At 42.5% G+C, this 21,282-nt stretch overlaps 1 protein-coding gene across 2 annotated transcripts in view; it reads right to left on the bottom strand.

Moving 5' to 3' along the window:
• Positions 1-3,218: 3,218 nt before the first annotated feature.
• The window catches only part of LOC144264241 (cytosolic beta-glucosidase-like), a 91,797-nt gene continuing 73,733 nt past the window's right edge, over positions 3,219-21,282 (bottom strand). For both annotated transcript variants that reach the window (XM_077815800.1, XM_077815801.1), the window contains one exon: positions 3,219-3,738. In XM_077815800.1, the coding sequence (XP_077671926.1) occupies positions 3,527-3,738 (212 nt within the window). In that variant the 3' untranslated portion in view covers positions 3,219-3,526. The remainder of the gene's footprint in view (positions 3,739-21,282) is intronic.

The following is a 21,282-nucleotide window of genomic DNA, read 5'->3' on the forward strand; positions in this document are numbered from 1 at the left end:
TGTAAATAAGATACACTATAAAACGTAACAAGGAAGAATGGGTAAGAAACACAAATAAGATAAAGACTGCATAAGAAAGACAAATAAAATGAACAATATAGATTAGTTTTGAGTAAATGTAGTTTAAGAACTTTTATTGTGCAATTAGATATTAACAATTGACAAAGTACAAAATATTAAATAAAAATTAAATCATTCCTATTTTACCTTTTTTTTTTTTTAATTTAAATCCAGTTTAACATTAGGGCTGTTCAACCCTCTATCCCAAGTCACTTAGGGTATCTTCAAGTGAACATGAAAGACATCCAGAAATGTAACATAGGCTCAAGGAGACTTTGGTTTAACAGCAGGGCTGAGCTCCCTTAGTGATCACACTACAATCTATGCAAACAAGAGAGCCCTAATTCATCAGCACTTTCCTGATGATACGGGACTCAATTTTGCAACATACTGTCAGCGGGATTTGAGGGTATACATCATATTCTATGAGGTGTGTGGCATATTCCAGGATCAGGACCACTGATAGGAATTTTTTTTGCTTTTTAAAAAGACTGGGAATAAAATGTGTCATACTTTGCTTCCTATGCAAACAGAGCACTAGACAGTGCCAGCTATTATAGTGTACGTATGCACATGCTTAGACAGCTATAATAATGGGAGGATGGAAAGTAATCGTTTCAGATGTATGAGTCAACAAGAAGTGAAGGAAAATTATCTCAGTAAGGTGGAGTTGGTCAATCCCAGAAAGACTGTAATGCCACTATAGAATTCCTATTTATGATGTTCATTAGGCAGGTATACCATGAACACAGTTGTAAAGGTCTAACATATCAGAAATCCAAGTAGGGCTCTCTTACAATAGAAAGTAACGCTGTCCCTGACTGTACGGATTAGCACTAGGATCTCCTGCTATGGGAAGCCAATGATCTAATTTCGCAAAAGCAGGAAACCCAAATTAAGAGAGACTTGAAGCATTCAATAGATCTGCTCAGGGCTCTAGATCCAAAACCACTGAATCAAACAGCCTGCACACTATGTGCAAATATAAAAACTGGATTGGTTAGAATCTCACTGACATTTCATTGTTTATGCAGTGCAAAAGTGGAACTGTCAAGCATGGTGCAGAAGTGATTAGTTACTAACAAAAATGCTAATTCAATTACACTTTCTATTATTTAGATGATGCGCCTTAAAGCCCTATCTTCACCTTGCATGAATATCAAGAGATGCACACAGTCCGTCTTACACAATATGCTTGAGAGTGATATTAGATCATACTCTCTATAGTTGGCTTTTATTTCAATAAAAAACTACAGGAAGTCTGGTTGAAAGGATTCCTCGGGACTCTCCCCTGGCCTGCTTTGTTTCAAACATGCCTGTGCTGTAAATAACACTGATAAGCAACAGACATTAGCCACAAAAGTTTATGACCCATCTCCTTGGCTGAATCTGAAGTGCACACAGGGTAACTCAGGGGAGAATCTCTATCTTGAGCTGGATGCTAGTGGTCCTATGGGCCCAATCTAGCAGCCAATGATGGTAATACTGGGAGTATAGACAAGGATTTCATCTCCGTCTATGCTATGTTGCAGTAAAAATGCTGGCAGCCAGTGTTGCCTTGTCTACACTAAGGTTCTCAATATTGCCACCATTGGTGGAGTTACACTGGTGTTAGCCATACTGGAAAATTAAAGAAAAAAATGCCTGATGCAAACACGAAAGTGAAGAAAATGCTCTTTAAAACTGATGCAAGTTAGAACAAAGCAGTCATGCACAAAAGGAGAGAAGAGAAAAAGAAGAACAAAAGAAGCTGACTCCACGGTGAGGAGAGAAAAATCACACCAATGGAGCATAACTGCGATCCCAGCTTTGCTCTGAAAGCTGCTGCTGCCGCCAACAAACCTCACGCTGCAGTGGGTGAGATCAAGTCTTCCATCGCTAAAGTCAAGGGCCAGGAGGTTAATTTTTACAGAAATAGATTTTAAGCACATATTCAAATGTTATTGCAACTTAAAGTTTATTATGAACTTTGCCTGTTAGATCCAGATAAGCTGGACAACCTCAGAGGAGGTATACGACACCTATGTGAAAAGAAAGCATGTGTAAGATTTAACTTCAACATAAGAGCTGAATATAAAATTCTTATTCTTCATTAATCTATTTCCCCAGCTGTAAAAATGGGAAACTTAATAACAATAATAATACCTACTGTACCCATCCTTTGAAAAGCACTTAGAGATCCTGGGATGAAAGACACTACACAGAGTAACAGCAAAGGGTTATTAGTTTCTCTCTTTCACTCTCCTCTCTGCACACACAACACAAATGCCAAAGAGAGAAAAATAAAGTCTTAATCCTACCAGAGCACATTGTTATAACAGTGGAACAGGTAAAGTAGATGTGGCTTTTATAATAAAAAAGGAACAAAGCCAGCAATCTTATTTGTTTATATATTAAGTCTTCTGGTCTTTTGTGAACAGCTGCACATTGTACACATCACATGTAAGAGCAAAACAACTTGTTTTTAATCTAAGCATCAGAGCTGCGTGTTTCGTTTCTAGGAAAGGTTTACAGTTTTTCATGTTACTTTTCCTATTGCAAATGGTTCCTTTTTATAAAGAGTGATTTCAACTTTTTTCTCCCCGTTGTTAGGGGCGGAAGGCTGTTTGGTATTGTACACTGAACCCTTTGCTATAACAGGGCTTTTTTCTTTGGCTCTGATGTGAGCTTTGTTACAGCAAGAGTATACTGACAAAATTTTCAAAGCCATGTGAACACATTTTAAAGAGATCCCATCAAGTTCAAGATTCACATTTCTGACAACTTTTTATCTACACTGGCCCAAACTGTGCCTTTTGGCACAGCCCTGCACAAGGCTTGCTCCGGAACCTGTGCCACCCCTGGAGGCACTGCACTTCAGAGAGGTCCTTCCGGGGTGCAATTCCCACACTGCTTCCCCTTCTCCTTTGGAGAGCTTGGGGACAGTAATTATATTTATAACATTTCTCAAACTGAAAGAATTAGAAGGGATGTGTGTGTGTGTGTGTTAAATCCTATATTTGTGTTGATTTGCTTTCTTCATTTGTCAACACTTTCTGTATAATCGTTTTCACTATAATCCTTTTCTTCTGCTTGTTTGGGGCTTTCATGCAGCCTCAGGAGAAAAAAAAGAATATGAACACAGGAGAAGGTGGCTGTAAAATTACAAGAGCTGGCAGAAAAGTCACAGGCAGTTGAAACTAGTAGTAGCTCACATTTAAAATAATTAGATTTCAAGTTGACAGTGTTCCTTTAAACATACAGTTGAAATCACAGTTGCCAAATCCACTACAAAGTAACTTGCCAGTTATTTTACTTCCTCCCTCCTTACACAACAAGGAAAATCATGTATTCCTAACTGAACCTGTCAGTTTAATTATTATATAAAAACACAGACTAGTCATCATTTTCTAAAATATATATTTTTATTTTACCACATATGGTTTCTTAGGAAGGAGACAGCTTTTAGAAACCAAAAGGCAGATCATCACAGCTCTTCAGTTGATTTTGTTAGTCCATTGTTGGAGATAACTTTGGCATATTCTATTGCTGATCGGTAAGGAACACGAGGGAGAGCTGGGTTTTCAAAGTCAACATGGAAAAGTCCAAATCGACAGCTGTATCCACAAGTCCATTCAAAGTTGTCAAGGAGGGACCACACAAAATATCCTTTAAGGTGGACATCATCAAGAGAGATGGCTGAAATTAACACAACAAATGTAACCTTACAAATGTAGCACATATATAGCTTGTGATTAACTGATTTTTTTTATATTCCACTTTTAACAGTACCTGCTATGGCAAAAACAATGTCAATATCAATACTGACAGTCCATGAAAAGATATATTCTTTGCCAGGGTAGTAGCTCAGAGAACTGGTCTGCTTTTACTTTTCTGGAGCATCCAGGCAGTAAGGTAAAGAGAAGCATTAGCAGAGCTGGATATGACAGTGTTTTACTGTTCAGTGTTTGGTCCTATACAGTGCTGTCAGTCTCACACCTTCATAGCCACTACAACTCACTAAACTACAAAAAGGAGAGTTGACTTTACGTGGAACTCTCTATTAACAAGACAATAGGAGCTTCTTTGGCTGCATTCTACCAAGCTAGCTCAAAGGTGAATACAAGACAATACCTAGTGTAGACCTTCACTATTTAAAAGGTCTTAACTTCTTAAAATAGAAAGGCTAAGAAAGTGAAAAATATTCTTCAAACAATTCCTTATAAAACAAAATCCTGAAACCTAGAACATACGCCATGCTCTTTCCTCTTTTCAGAGCTAAGACCTCCAACCCCTCAGAAGTGACTCATTGATTTAGAGACTGGGTTTAAAAGTGTTCTCTAATTCCATACAGTATATGTGCCATGTCGAGTACAGTTGCCCACTTGCACACAGACGTGATCACATAACATACAATAGCAGGAAAATAATGTGCAACATTTACTTTTGAAACAATATTTTAAATCCCAAATTCTTCCATATGCAACATACATATTTCCTGAACTAAAGCTAATGTTACCATTTATTGTTTGACTGACCTCTGCTGCAGTTGTACATGATGCAGGGACATACGAGAGAGAAAAAGGTTGAAAAAATAATCAAGTGATAGTTTGTCTGACTAGCTGGTGGTTTCCTTGAATAAAATATGAAGTGCAATTGCATGAAAATTGATAATGCACATATAACTTGGATAAATCAAAAAGAGCAAAAATTAAGTTTACGAAAACCTGGATTCCTTTGATTGGTTTAACTGGGAAGATAAAACAAAACTAATCTGCTTCTTTCTTCTGTATTCCTGGAACCATAATTGTGTGTGTCACTAATTATACATTTGCATAATTTTTGAACAAAATGTAACAGAAAATCAGTGTATCAACAATAAATGCTGTTTCTCCTGTAAAGCAAAGGAAGGACAGGAAAAAGTTCTCTTTTAAATTGCCACTAGTTCCACAGCAGCCATGAATATTCAGAAGCAATGGTGGGAACATGCCTCTGCTTCTTGTCACAGAAAAATATTTAGGTATAGAATTGCTTAGGTACAGTCCAAAAGGAGTCGGACATAGTCTCTGAACTACACAATGCTGTGCTATTGTTAGGAAATAAACCACTGAGGAACCTACTGTACATGTCTTTCTGCATCCAGTAGACAAATTAGGGAACGAAACATCATCACGTGACTTGTCAATTTGATTTATGAGGTACCTAAACCTTGGATGGGGAGTGGGGGGGAACTTGTGTATGAAATCTCTGCTCAAAACAGCTTTGCACACAAAGATAACTCAGACTGACAGGGATGGCTGTTGGTCCAAGGAAGCTGGAACAAATGGGATAAGCACCACTCTTCTTGTGTTTTTAGTGCTTTTGACTTAAAACTATTAAAAGGGAGGGGGAGAAGAAGACACGTCAAATAAAAAGATGAGAGACAAAAATAATATCTATGGTGAACTTTTGATACACTGCTGCCTTGATAATAGGACATTCTCCAAATAGTGAATTTCATGCCGATACTTTGATTAGAAAACACATTAGGAGCTCATTATTTCTAAGCCTTGAGCACGATTTCCCAACATTCCTAGTTAAACTGTGCACTCTCTCTATACTGCACAGACCATAAAAGACTTCGGTTTTTTTGGTAAATGATAGTTCCTCCCAAAGTTCAATAAAGGGTATTTTCGCTGCAGTTTCAAAATACAAATACCTCATACTTCTAACAATTATGATTAATTTGTCTCTCGCCACCTTTAGAGCACAGGACAAGACACGTCTCTTTACAAAGGCCTTTTCCAGTTTTGACAGGGCTGACAAGCTTTTGCTCACCTTGGATATCTTTTTACACTGGACTCATCTAAGCACGTTAGGAGAGAACAGACCACGACTGGATAGCAACTGCCTCTTTTAATCTTTGCTGTGCTGTCTAGATATTATGATGTCAGGCACGATATAAATAGACATAGATCTCTCTGCCCCCATTATACCATTAATCACCATAACTGGAAGTTGTGCTAATTACTCTGCCAATGTGGGTGGCCACAATAGCTGAAGGAGATCCTTTAGGTGTACTGCCAAGTATCTAATTTGTCTTGTCATTTTTCACATTAACTGTCTATTCCTTGTAGGGTCACTTCTCTGTACTCATTTTTCCTTGATAGCTCTGCTACCTTTGACACCATAAGCCACCTACCTCTCCACAAGAGCCTCTCATCTTTGGATTTCTGCGACACTGACTACTTGCTTCTTTACCTAGCTGACAATTCCTTCCGTATTACTATTAATGGATCCTCTCCTTCCCTTCCTGTCTCTGCTGGCATTTCCCATGCTCTGTCATCATTCCTCTCTACAGTCATCCCTTGGGTGCCCTTGTCTGTTCCCACAATCTCTCTTATCTCCACAGGCTAATGACTCTTAAATTTACTTCTCCACCCCTGACATTTGTCCAGGCTTATATCACATGTCTCTGTGATATCTTCTCCTGAACTTCCCACCACTTCCTGCAATGTTATATGGCTAAAAATGATTATGTAGTCTCTGCTTCCAGCTTTACCTATTATTGACAACTACTCTCCAAATAACTGAAGCTTGCAACCTTGGGGTAATTTGTCTTCTCCTCATGCTTTTCTCTTCACTTCCAGGGTCTCACCAAATCTTATCACTTCTTTCTCTACAACACTTCTAGCCTCTTTCCCTTCCTCTCCCTCCCCACTGCTTAAACTTTGCTTCACCTCTTAGTTCTCTCCCTCTCACCTGAACCACTGTAAACTCCTCTCTTCAATCTCCTTCATCCTCCACTCCTTTTTCAATCTAACCATTGTTTCTGCTCCAACTATATAATAAACCACATTCCTCAAATCCCTCCATCGGCTCCCATCAAGTCTGTGAGTTTTGTTTATATATTTTGCTAAGGTCTTTTGGGGACCATATCTGAAAAAATAATGTGGTTGTACTTGTTCAGTATATAACTATTCTTTGAGCCAATGTGATAATACATTTGACACAATTAATACTTCAAAACAATATCAGAAATGTGTGTGTTCATACCAGGCTAGTAAAGGATTTATTGGGCTTTGATTTTGCTTAGTTCGTGTCTTCGTGAATGTGCTATAGGATTTCTTTTTGCATGCTGCATTCTGTGCTAATCACTGATTCTTCTCCTGTAAGAATGACATCACTAACAATCTTAACCTGGATGTCAAACTCCCAGTCTGCAGGCTAGTTCCAGTTCACTTGATGTCTTTAGCTAGTTCTCCAAAACAGATTCAGATTCTGCAGAATGAAACCGATTATTTAAGAAATAAGGCTTCAGCCCTTATGATTACAAAAAGAAAAGGAGTACTTGTGAGCTCACGAAAGCTTATGCTCAAATAAATTGGTTAGTCTCTAAGATGCCACAAGTACTCCTTTTCTTTTTGCGAATACAGACTAACACGGCTGTTACTCTGAAACCTATGATTACAAAGAAAGACTTCTTAATATAAACTGATGTAGCCATGATATTTGTGGATCTGGGCCCATATCAATTTACCAGTTCCCTAATACACCAACTCTCCGTGTCCCACAGAATTGAAGCACTTAAAATCTGCGGCTGGTTGTTCAAAGTAGATTTCAAATGCCATTATTGACAAACATTTTACATTTTCCTCTGCCTCCTGTTTCCTGTTACAGGCGGTACAGTGAAGTTAAACACATAAGCATCAATCAACGGGGTTAATGAGAAGTACCAGGGAATACCTGAAGAATAGCATTTTTAAAGTGTTATTCTGAGACTGACAACTTTATAGCATCTAATGTCTGCAGAAAGACAAGCAAAAGATCTGTGAGTATGGAAGCAGCCAGTTTCAATGAACTACTCAGAATATTAATAAGAGAAAGAGTAGGGGACAACATTGGATGCAATGCAATAAACCTGTTTATTTGAATTCTCCAGCTTTTATCAGTTTAGGGGCTTAACTGGCAATCAGTGAAAGTGCTCCAGGCATTCTCATGTGCTGCCAGAATAGCGAAGACCCAGAACCGATGACTGGCAAGAAATTCATGCAGTCACTTAGAATCATAGAATCATAGAATATCAGGGTTGGAAGGGACCTCAGGAGGTCATCTTAGTCCAACCCCCTGCTCAAAGCAGGACCAATCCCCAATTAAATCATCCCAGCCAGGGCTTTGTCAAGCCTGACCTTAAAAACTTCTAAGGAAGGAGATTCTACCACCTCCCTAGGTAACGCATTCCAGTGTTTCACCACCCTCCTAGTGAAAAAGTTTTTCCTAATATCCAACCTAAACCTCCCCCACTGCAACTTGAGACCATTACTCCTTGTCCTGTCCTCTTCTACCACTGAGAATAGTCTAGAACCCCCTTTCAGGTAGTTGAAAGCAGCTATCAAATCCCCCTTCATTCTTCTCTTCTGCAGACTAAACAATCCCAGTTCCCTCAGCCTCTCCTCATAAGTCATGTGTTCCAGACCCCTAATCATTTTTGTTGCTCTTCGCTGGACTCTCTCCAATTTATCCACATCCTTCTTGTAGTGTGGGACCCAAAACTGGACACAGTACTCCAGATGAGGCCTCACCAATGTCGAATAGAGGGGAACGATCACGTCCCTCGATCTGCTCTCTATGCCCCTACTTATACATCCCAAAATGCCATTGGCCTTCTTGGCAACAAGGGCACACTGCTGACTCATATCCAGCTTCTCGTCCACTGTCACCCCTAGGTCCTTTTCCGCAGAACTGCTGCCTAGCCATACGGTCCCTAGTCTGTAGCTGTGCATTGGGTTCTTCTGTCCTAAGTGCAGGACCCTGCACTTATCCTTATTGAACCTCATCAGATTTCTTTTGGCCCAATCCTCCAATTTGTCTAGGTCCCTCTGTATCCTATCCCTGCCCTCCAGCGTATCTACCACTCCTCCCAGTTTAGTATCATCCGCAAATTTGCTGAGAGTGCAATCCACACCATCCTCCAGATCATTTATGAAGATATTGAACAAAACCGGCCCCAGGACCGACCCCTGGGGCACTCCACTTGACACCGGCTGCCAAGTAGACATGGAGCCATTGATCACTACCCGCTGAGCCCGACAATCTAGCCAACTTTCTACCCACCTTATAGTGCATTCATCCAGCCCATACTTCCTTAACTTGCTGACAAGAATATTGTGGGAGACCGTGTCAAAAGCTTTGCTAAAGTCAAGAAACAATACATCCACTGCTTTCCCTTCATCCACAGAACCAGTAATCTCATCATAAAAGGCGATTAGATTAGTCAGGCATGACCTTCCCTTGGTGAATCCATGCTGGCTGTTCCTGATCACTTTCCTCTCATGCAAGTGCTTCAGGATTGATTCTTTGAGGACCTACTCCATGATTTTTCCGGGGACTGAGGTGAGGCTGACTGGCCTGTAGTTCCCAGGATCCTCCTTCTTCCCTTTTTTAAAGATTGGCACTACATTAGCCTTTTTCCAGTCATCCGGGACTTCCCCTGTTCGCCACGAGTTTTCAAAGATAATGGCCAATGGCTCTGCAATCACAGCTGCCAATTCCTTTAGAACTCTTGGATGCAACTCGTCCAGCCCCATGGACTTGTTCACATCCAGCTTTTCTAAATAGTCCCTAACCACCTCTTTCTCCACAGAGGGCTGGCCATCTATTCCCCATGTTGTGATGCCCAGCGCAGCAGTCTGGGAGCTGACCTTGTTCGTGAAGACAGAGACAAAAAAAGCATTGAGTACATTAGCTTTTTCCATATCCTCTGTCACTAGGTTGCCTCCCTCATTCAGTAAGGGGCCCACACTTTCCTTGGCTTTCTTCTTGTTGCCAACATACCTGAAGAAACCCTTCTTGTTACTCTTGACATCTCTTGCTAACTGCAGCTCCAGGTGCGATTTGGCCCTCCTGATATCATTCCTACATGCCCGAGCAATATTTTTATACTCTTCCCTAGTCATATGTCCAACCTTCCACTTCTTGTAAGCTTCTTTTTTATGTTTAAGATCCGCTAGGATTTCACCATTAAGCCAAGCTGGTCGCCTGCCATATTTACTATTCTTTCGACACATCGGGATGGTTTGTCCCTGTAACCTCAACAGGGATTCCTTGAAATACAGCCAGCTCTCCTGGACTCCTTTCCCCTTCATGTTAGTCCCCCAGGGGATCCTGGCCATCCGTTCCCTGAGGGAGTCGAAGTCTGCTTTCCTGAAGTCCAGGGTCCGTATCCTGCTGCTTACCTTTCTTCCCTGTGTCAGGATCCTGAACTCAACCAACTCATGGTCACTGCCTCCCAGATTCCCATCCACTTTTGCTTCCCCCACTACACTTGCTGTAAGGACTGTGACCTCAAGCTCCAACTAGGCAACATTCAATGTCAGAGACGACGAGCAGAAATATACCTCCAGTACTGAGGGTTAACTGGTGGGGGAAAGGAAAGGGAATAGGCTGGCTGCTGAAATGCTCCCAAAAAGGACAAGTTTGGATGTCTGCTTTCTGTGACATTTGATGGATTTTTAATGCCTTTTTTTTATATACAGCAACTTAAGGTAGCCCTAATTTAGAGTGCCTTCACAGCTACTCACAGCTTTTTAAGGTGCTATTACTAACACCTGAACAACACTACATGATGCCTAATCAGGATCCTTCTGCATTGAAGATTTAATTGGAGAAGTTGCACGTGCATAAACCAATGAGAATACTTTCAGGTTTGCAGTATTCTTTAATCTGCAATCAGAACTTGTTTGGAAAATAAAATTCCTTGTAGAATGCAAAGTGGAAACTATGAAATATGTTTCTCCTTCAAAACTTTGGGGACTAGAACATTATTGTATACAAAATCTCTCTCACTGGCCAGAAAAATAATTCAGTCATGCAGCAATGGAAAAGTAGAAATCAAGTGTACAGGCAAATGATATATATTGATTTAAATAGATGTTTGTTAAGCAAGAGAATGAGAAACATTAATTTAATGCTCATGTACGTGATTATATCTCAACATACCTGGCCAGAGTTATAAAATTAAGCCAATCTATGCCTGGGAAAACTTTTAACTTGAACAATAGAGTTAGATCAGCAGTAATCATGGCTGACACTTATGCATTCAATAAAGTGAACTAAAAAGTACAGAGAAAAGATTCAAGAAGAAATTTACATTCAGGAAACATTGGTTGAAAGTTAAATCTGGCTTGCCAGCAAAAGGGCGTCACAGGCAAAAATAGCCCCAATAGAATGATGATTGTAACGCTAACGAACATCTAAACATTTGAAATAGGTTTGTCTGCCCCTTGAAGGAAACAATAAATACCGCCAGAGGCAAGTATGTAGGAAAGTTCAAAATGCTGGACACTTACTGAGAGTCAAAAGATATTTATTTCCATTTGTGAGGCACAGATGGAAAATATAGCATAACTATTGAATAGATTTTATATTCACCTGGAGTTAAGTTCTGGTCATACTGAAGGTAATGGCAAAATACCCATTACTTCAATGGGGCCAGATTTTCATAGAATCATAGAATCATAGAATATCAGGGTTGGAAGGGACCTCAGGAGGTCATCTAGTCCAACCCCCTGCTCAAAGCAGGACCAGTCCCCAATTAAATCATCACAGCCAGGGCTTTGTCAAGCCTGACCTTAAAAACTTCTAAGGAAGGAGATTTTCACGTGTCATGTCAGAGATCTGCAGGCCACAACTTTTTCCTAACGTTATCATTCAAGTGGCTTCAAAATCAGTGAACCCAGTCTGAAAAAAGTTAAAGAGCCAAGTTCTGCCCCCATTATACCTGTGTGTAGTGAGGCCGTGTGGCCTGCCTCTGAGCCTGAGGGAGGGATCACTTTCTGCCCCCTTTGGGCGGACCCAGGCCGGGCCCACCCTCTTATTAGTGGGGGAAGCAAAAGTGGATGGGAATCTGGGAGGCAGTGACCATGAGTTGGTTGAGTTCAGGATCCTGACGCAGGGAAGAAAGGTAAGCAGCAGGATACGGACCCTGGACTTCAGGAAAGCAGACTTCGACTCCCTCAGGGAACGGATGGCCAGGATCCCCTGGGGGACTAACATGAAGGGGAAAGGAGTCCAGGAGAGCTAACTGTATTTCAAGGAATCCCTGTTGAGGTTACAGGGACAAACCATCCCGATGAGTCGAAAGAATAGTAAATATGGCAGGCGACCAGCTTGGCTTAATGGTGAAATCCTAGCGGATCTTAAACATAAAAAAGAAGCTTACAAGAAGTGGAAGGTTGGACATATGACCAGGGAAGAGTATAAAAATACTGCTCGGGCATGTAGGAATGATATCAGGAGGGCCAAATCGCACCTGGAGCTGCAGTTAGCAAGAGATGTCAAGAGTAACAAGACGGGTTTCTTCAGGTATGTTGGCAACAAGAAGAAAGCCAAGGAAAGTGTGGGCCCCTTACTGAATGAGGGAGGCAACCTAGTGACAGAGGACGTGGAAAAAGCTAATGTACGCAATGCTTTTTTTGCCTCTGTCTTCACTAACAAGGTCAGCTCCCAGACTGCTGCGCTGGGCATCACAAAATGGGGAAGAGATGGCCAGCCCTCTGTGGAGATAGAGGTGGTTAGGGACTATTTAGAAAAGCTGGATGTGCATAAGTCCATGGGGCCGGACGAGTTGCATCCGAGAGTGCTGAAGGAATTGGCGGTTGTGATTGCAGAGCCATTGGCCATTATCTTTGAAAACTCGTGGCGAACGGGGGAAGTCCCGGATGACTGGAAAAAGGCTAATGTAGTGCCAATCTTTAAAAAAGGGAAGAAGGAGGATCCTGGGAACTACAGGCCAGTCAGCCTCACCTCAGTCCCCGGAAAAATCATGGAGCAGGTCCTCAAAGAATCAATCCTGAAGCACTTGCATGAGAGGAAAGTGATCAGGAACAGCCAGCATGGATTCACCAAGGGAAGGTCATGCCTGACTAATCTAATCGCCTTTTATGATGAGATTACTGGTTCTGTGGATGAAGGAAAAGCAGTGGATGTATTGTTTCTTGACTTTAGCAAAGCTTTTGACATGGTCTCCCACAGTATTCTTGTCAGCAAGTTAAGGAAGTATGGGCTGGATGAATGCACTATTAGGTGGGTAGAAAGCTGGCTAGATTGTCGGGCTCAACGGGTAGTGATCAATGGCTCCGTGTCTAGTTGGCAGCCGGTGTCAAGTGGAGTGCCCCAGGGGTCAGTCCTGGGGCTGGTTTTGTTCAATATCTTCATAAATGATCTGGAGGATGGTGTAGATTGCACTCTCAGCAAATTTGTGGATGATACTAAACTGGGAGGAGTGGTAGATATGCTGGAGGGGAGGGATAGGATACAGAAGGACCTAGACAAATTGGAGGATTGGGCCAAAAGAAATCTGATGAGGTTCAATAAGGATAAGTGCAGGGTCCTGCACTTAGGAAGGAAGAATCCAATGCACCGCTACAGACTAGGGGCCGAATGGCTAGGCAGCAGTTCTGCGGAAAAGGACCTAGGGGTGACAGTGGACGAGAAGCTGGATATGAGCCAGCAGTGTGCCCTTGTTGCCAAGAGGGCCAATGGCATTTTGGGATGTATAAGTAGGGGCATAGCGAGCAGATCGAGGGACGTGATCGTCCCCCTCTATTCGACATTGGTGAGGCCTCATCTGGAGTACTGTGTCCAGTTTTGGGCCCCACACTACAAGAAGGATGTGGATAAATTGGAGAGAGTCCAGCGAAGGGCAACAAAAATGATTAGGGGTCTAGAACACATGACTTATGAGGAGAGGCTGAGGGAGCTGGGATTGTTTAGTCTGCAGAAGAGAAGAATGAACGGGGATTTGATAGCTGCTTTCAACTACCTGAAAGGGGGTTCCAAAGAGGATGGCTCTAGACTGTTCTCAATGGTAGCAGATGACAGAACGAGGAGTAATGGTCTCAAGTTGCAGTGGGGGAGGTTTAGATTGGATATTAGGAAAAACTTTTTCACTAAGAGGGTGGTGAAACACTGGAATGCGTTACCTAGGGAGGTGGTAGAATCTCCTTCCTTAGAAGTTTTTAAGGTCAGGCTTGACAAAGCCCTGGCTGGGATGATTTAACTGGGAATTGGTCCTGCTTCGAGCAGGGGGTTGGAATAGATGACCTTCTGGGGTCCCTTCCAACCCTGATATTCTATGATTCTATGATTCTCTCATGCTGGATGCAGAGAGGCAGAACAGGAAGTCTAAGAGACGGAGCCTCTAGCTCTGTTGAGCGAGAGAACCAGGGAAGGAGTTGGATGCCTCTGCCTTGTCGCTGGCCCCCTGCCCAGCCACAGCCCTGGAGGAGCGATGGCCCCCATAGACAGATGGGCTGGTCAAATGCTTCAACAGGACGCCAAAGGAGATGCTCCTTATGTTTCCCCCACAGGAGCTCTGCCAGTGGGACCAGCTGATCCCTGCCCATACTGTTGGCCATTAGGGAGGTGCCCCAGTCCTCCATGAAGTTCTCTCCCTTTGATCTGCTGTATGGTTGCCAACCCTGAGGGCTGTTAGACCTAATGAGGGAAGCCTGGGAACACACCCTGTCACTGGTCCAGGAGCTCTTACAGAATGTCCTCCAATTAGAGGGGTGCCTGAACTGAGCTGGGGATCTGGCGAGAATCTGTGAGCTGCCCAGGCAGCACAAAAGCAGACCTACAACCAGGGAGCCCGGATTTGCACCTTCGAGCCTGGCAACCGCGTACTCCTCCTGCTTCCCTTGGAGGAGTCAAAACTCCTGGCCTGCTGGCAAGGCCCCTATGAAGTAATTCACCAAATGGGCCCAATTACATATGAGGTTAGACAACTGGACTGACAGAAAAAAGACAGATCTATCAGGTGAACCTCCTGAAGTCATGGTGCGAGCGAGAAAGGCTGCTGATTACTTCATTTCTCCCCCCTCCCCCCCCCCCCGACCCCAAATTGGATCTGGGTCCGCAAGTCCCCGAGACAACTGATCCTGAAGAACCACAATTAGGGGGACGCCCTCACAACGGAGCAGCAAAAACAAGCCTGCAATCTGTGAAAGGCCTTTCCCAAGACCTTTACTGCCATACCAGGCCAAACTACCCTCATCCAACACACTGTCCTGACAAGCCCAGGAGAGGTGGTCTGGGAAACCATGCTACCTCTCCTATGATGGATGCAGGAGGTTGTGGAGAAGGAGGTCTAGGCAATGGTATAGCTAGGGGTCATTTAGAGGTTTGAGCGAGTGGCACAGTCCCATCATGCTGGTCCCGAAGCCCAGTGGGACCCTCTGATTCTGCATTGACTTCCAGAGGGTGAATTTGATCTCAAAGTTCGATGCCTACCCAATGCCCTGAATCAATGAACTCCTCAACTGGCTTGGTGAGGCCCAGTACATCGCGACTCTTGATCTCACAAAGGGCTACTGGCAGATTCCCCTTGCTCCACAGAGAAGAATGTGTTTGCCACCCCAACTGTGGTATATTAATTCACCCAGATGCCTTTCAACCTTCATGGAGCCCCCCATGATGTTCCAGCAGCTGATGGACTGCCTTCTGAAGCCCCATAGTTGTGGCCTATTTAGATGATGTAGTGGTGTACAGCCACCACTGAGAAGACCATCTGAAAGAAGTGGCAGCCGCTCTTTGGGACCTGCGAGCTGCTAGGCTGATTGCAAACCTGAAGAAGTACTGGACTGGGTGGCAAGAAACCACCTACCTCGGGTACACCAGAGCCAGGCAGGGTCCACCCCACGCACCGGAAGCAGAGAGGTGGAACAGGAAATATAAGAGGTGACGTCTCCAACTCAGTGGGGCGAGAACCAGGGGAAAAAACAGACCCCCCCCCCCCGCCTTGCTGCTGGCCCCCGGAGCAGGGACCGAGTTGCAACAACCCCTACCCATGGAGCAGCTGCCATGACTGCTGTCCAGTGAGTTCCCTGAGAAGCTGCCGGGACTGCCAGTTGCCGAGTACGCCAAGGAGACAGAGGACCCTTGAACTACGAAGCCCTATCTGCGGACTGTGGTAGGAAGTAGTCCAGGGAAACCAGACTTTAGTTTTGCTGGCAGAGCGCAAGTCAGCATGTTTCAGTGGGATCCCTGCTAATTCAGTAGCAGAACCTTCCACCACTGTTAGGGCCCTGGGCTGGGACAAGATGGAGTAGGGTGAGCCCAAGTCCCTTTACTCCCTGCTGCCAACCCCACCCCTGAGGTGGCAGCCTACCCACCATAGGCCAAACAGCCTGTGTTTGTCTGCTGTCTGTCTAGCCAGGGAGCTGGTCTAAAGACTGCTATTGTGCTGCCCTGCCCAGAGGGCTGAGCCTGACTGCATTTGTTATCTGCCCTAGCCTGGAGGCCAGGCTAAATCCTGCTCCTTGCTCCGCCCTGCCCAGAGGGCCAGAGCAACGGACTGTATGTGCTATCCATCCTAGCCAGGAGACTAGGCTAAAGACTGATCGTTGCTAGACCCCGCCCAAAGGGCCAGGGCTATAGATTGGTGATTTGCTAATTGACTTTTGACCACTGTGCAGGATGCGGTGGAGTGTCATCCATCTGAGCCTGTGGGACCGGGAGGGATGACTGCCAACCCACTACACTTTACAATTCCAGAGGAGTCAAGAGAGTTGTACTGGTGTAACTGAGGAAAGAACTCCCCCAATTACTTAAAAAATCCTGCAATGCTACCAACATTACGCAAACAACATGCTAATAAAATATGTCTGAACTGAGTAGATAAATGATTGGGTTCTTTTGGGGAAAAGGTTTCAGTGGCACCCAGTTTCTCATTTTACTACATTCCCTCTGTCTAGATTTTCAGATAAATTTAGCAAAAGCACAATATGGAATACCTCCTTTGCATTTCTGAAAAGATAAAAGTAGAGAAAATAACATCTCAATGGTTATACTGAATGGTTAAGGGCATACATCTTTTCCCACTGTAATATGAAAACGGGACACTGTCACAAATAACACTCAGAACTTGACATTATCTTTTTGTCCCCTTATAACAGATCTATTTTACATGCATCAATTTGATTTTAGAACAATTATTTCCTCCACTGCAATCAAATATATTAAAGCACTATTTCTAAAAGGAAGGGGCGAAAACTTTGCTAGCACTCCAGAAGCACTCATTAGTTACCCTACAATAACATCCCATAAGCCAGGGAGTGCAGGAAGGCAAGAGGAAAATCATTTTTGGTATGAAAACAGATTTGAGTTGCAAGCCTCTAAGGAATTATTAAAACCCTAATGAATGTTTTTAATTAACTTTCACAGCATCCTTTAAAGTGAAATCATTTAGCAGTTGCAGTGGAAACCTGTAAAACAAATTACTAGTTGAACAAAACAGCTATACTTGTTAATAGGGCTTTTACTCCAACAGACTTCATACAGCCCAGTTGGGGTGTTTGGAGTCTGCTCCTGCAAAATCTCTCACAATTAGTAGAATTCTGCAAGACTAGCAATCTCTGTTCAGTACTCAGAGTCAACTACTTCTCACCGCAGGAGGGAAAGAGAGGTCACCTCTGGAGTAGGGCTAAAACTTCTGAAAAAACAGCAACCATGCAGCATGTTCATATCTCCTATCTATCCCTGACTAAGAGGGATGTCTCTCTGGCATTAGAACAAGACTTGCCTTTGTTGTTGAAACCTTTGTTGCATATAGAACTGATGTTATGCTAGATGGGTTCTTTATATATATACACAGTAATTTATAAACATCATGTTTATTAATAAAACTAAGGTTCTGGAAAAGCTTTTTGTTTAAGTAAAGACATTTTTCATATCATTTTAAGCTTTCTTTCCAACTACAACCTTCACAGGTACACATGCTTAGCTGATTTAAAATCAGTAGATTAGGGCTGAAAGAATTAAAGTGGACTTTCCACGACTAAAACTGAATATGGAATGGATGTAGCAGAAGACTGCCATCTCCAGTTTACAGTTCTTGTACAGTATATATAATGTATATTATACACCCATAAGAATTGAGAGAAGGCGAAGATGCAGAATAGATGAAAAGCACAAGTGAGCTCTGGTGATAGACACAGAGTTTGAAGGGAAGTGAATGCTTGTGAAGACCTGCAGACATATTTCTGTCTTTGATCACAGTTTGATTTTTTTTCTATCTTCATATAAATTCCCACAGAAAAGAAAAAATTGTGTTAACACAAAGTTAAGTTGACATGGTGCAATTCTCACAGTCATGTAATGGTCAATTAAAAGTTTCACTGACAACTATATGCTTCTTCACGTAATTCAATTCACCCTTTATATACACTCAAGAGAAACTCATTGCTTCTACTCCTCTACCTCATTGCCATACCTAATTTCACTACTTGTTGCATACAGGCATGACAAAGATATTTTGGAAAACAATATAAATCTCCTCCCATCCTACCCTGATGTACCCTTGAAGTCTTTAAACCATGATTTGAGGACTTCAGTAGCTCAGACATAGGTGAGAGGTTTATTGCAGGAGTGGGTGGGTGAGATTCTGTGGCCTGCGTTGTGCAGGAGGTCAGACTAGATGAACATAATGGTCCCTTCTGACCTTAAAGTCTACGAGGCTCAGGACTGATTCACTATCAGGAGTGTGAGCAGGGGTAGGGTCTCCAGGCCAGAGCAAGTAGGTTTGTGGCCTGTATGGAAAATCTAGGTTGTTCTCCTGCTTACACTGGAAGACTACTGTTGTGAGGCTCTATTGTCCACACACAGAGGGAGGTGCTGGCCATATGTGTATCAAGCTGTTATTTAGAACGAGTGGGGTTCTTCTGCCCATGTGTAGCGTGGACAAGAGAAGGAGGGCAGAGTTAAGGCTGGTATGCTAATGGGTGTGAATGAGAAGTGTGGCTTGTCCTTATGTGCATGAGGACATGAGAGGATGTTTAGCACAATATACGGAGGAGGGGTGGGTTGGGTAGGCATTAAAGGTTCTGCATTTAAATTTACAATGTTGAATTTAATAGTGAACAATAAATTAGATATGAGCTTGCAAAATCAGACTGCATAAACAAATACATCACCTGTCAGAGCAATGAGGCAACAGTCACTCTCTATGCAGCTCTGATGCAAACATTGTCTTCTGTTCTGGGCATGATATTTCCAGAAAGACATTGAGAAATTGGATGGAGCTCAGAGAACAACAAAAATGATCTGGGCTGGTAAGAATGACTTATGAGGAAAGCTTAAAAGAGACAAATATGTACAGCTTAGTGAAGTGATGACTAAGGCTGAAGGAGAGGAAACAGTCTGCAAATAGTTGAAGGGTGTAAACACAAAAGAGGGAGAGACATTATTTAGTGTGGTACACTGGAGTAGAAGTAAGAATAATAGGATGAAATAAAGGAAAGGGAAAATTACACTGAATAACAGGATACCTTTCTTGCAGTGATACGTATTAGTGTGGAATAGTTTCCCAAGGAAAATGATCAAAGCCTTAATCTTGGGTCTTATAATATTAGGGTTCTAGTTTTAAAAGTTTGTGGAATGTGATAATCCCTTTTAAAATGTCAGTGCTAAAAAATAAAGCTGTTATAATCTCAAGGCAATATGTGTTTACATCATTTAAAAACCTATCACTGACTGCATACATTATAATGGGTGTCAGAGGGGAAGGGAGGTGAGACCGTGTGCTACTGTTATTCTGGAGAAGCAGGGCCTAGAATTCCAATGGGTGCTTCAATGCTATCTCTCAATATTACGCTTTCATAATGTGCGAGTGGTCACAGTAGCCAACACTTGTAAATGGGGATAGACAGAGGCAGTCTCAGGTCAGGACCCTATGAGGAAGCCTGCCTGGTTGGGGACATTTGCAAAAATTGTAAGGGGAGGGTGGAGTGGATGAGATATAATTGTAATATTGCACCCAAACAGCCTTAGAGTTTATCTAGATTGTGACCTTTCCTGGTTGTCCAAGGGGTCCCCTGTTTGCCCATCTGGACTCTCCTCAATATCAGCACACTGTAAAACATGGACAATTAAAGTTGATGAGGGAAACCAGGATGGGCGTGCTGGTAAGTGTGGCCTAGCTTGTGGAACTTGCCAAATCACCAGTCTTGGCAAGGTTGGTTGACAGTAGCAGGTGAAAAAATATAAGCAAAAAGAAGTCTGAAAGGTTCCATTGTAGCCAAAGGGATAAAAATGAAGGGTGGATTTTATAAGCTTATTTTATATTGTTTTATAAAATAAACCCAATCTTAAAAGCCTCAGGATGCAGATGCAGTATTTAACCCAATCCTCTCACCCCTTGGCAAAAGTTCAAGGAAATAGATTGGCTTTGTACCATGCCCTAAGACCAAACTCTGGCTCTGTGAACCAGATAGGCAAACAATCCAGAGTCAAGGGGCCTCCTCCAAAACCCACAGAAGTTGAGACAAAGGCAGAATGTAGAATCTGGGGACGGTTTACTTCAGCGCTAAACTGCTGGGGCAGTACATCTGAAAAAGGCAGTCATTCTGAAACTCATGACCCAAGATACATAGGGCTGTACAGTACAACATTGCAACCAGAAGAGGGCTACAGCATGTAAGTGCTTCTGAATTCCTTCTACTAAAGTCTCAAGTGGCATCAGAAGCCAAAAGCACTTTCCCCCTTTTCTGTATATAAATAAGACACTTGGGATAGATCTCTGGCTCTGGACTTTGCTATAGTTATTCATTCCATGGTAATCTTTAGACTGGTTTCTGCAATATACTGTGCATGGGGATAACCTTGAAGGCCGCTTGGAAGCATCAGCTGCTGTACCACAAGGATTCTTATTAATTTGGCTGTATTAGTCCATTTAGGTGGTACTGGCTCTACTTTTTTTCAAGCAGCCCTGCTATTTACTGGGATTCCTCATATAGAACAGCAAAAATTTACTTCTCTATAAGTGTAGACTCTCTCTGCATATATTTAAGCTTTTCATAACATCCCTTGTGAAGTTTCTTAGTAATAAATTGAGTATACAAAGTACTGTATGTTATTACACTTCTATATCTTGATCCTTTGATTATATTTTTAAAGAATTCAAACAATTAAGCCTTATAAGGACTATAATTGACCCCCTTCTTTTTTTAATTGAAGACTTTTTTGTTGTTGCTTAATTAAAGCACCCCCAAAACACCTCTAACCACTAATTTCTAAACTTTGTTCCTTGATTGAATCATTTAGTGCCTAACGTCACCCAAACCCCAATAAACCTGGCAAGACCTAGAACTGTAGCAGTGCAAATAATGCTTTATTGAAGGGAGAGATTTATGATTTACAAACTTATTTAATTTTCAGGTTTTTCATTATGCAGAACTGTTGGCATTGGGAAGGCAGTCCAAAGTGTGC

This window comes from Eretmochelys imbricata, chromosome 4 (assembly GCF_965152235.1).
Source record: "Eretmochelys imbricata isolate rEreImb1 chromosome 4, rEreImb1.hap1, whole genome shotgun sequence".
Taxonomy (NCBI): domain Eukaryota; kingdom Metazoa; phylum Chordata; order Testudines; family Cheloniidae; genus Eretmochelys; species Eretmochelys imbricata.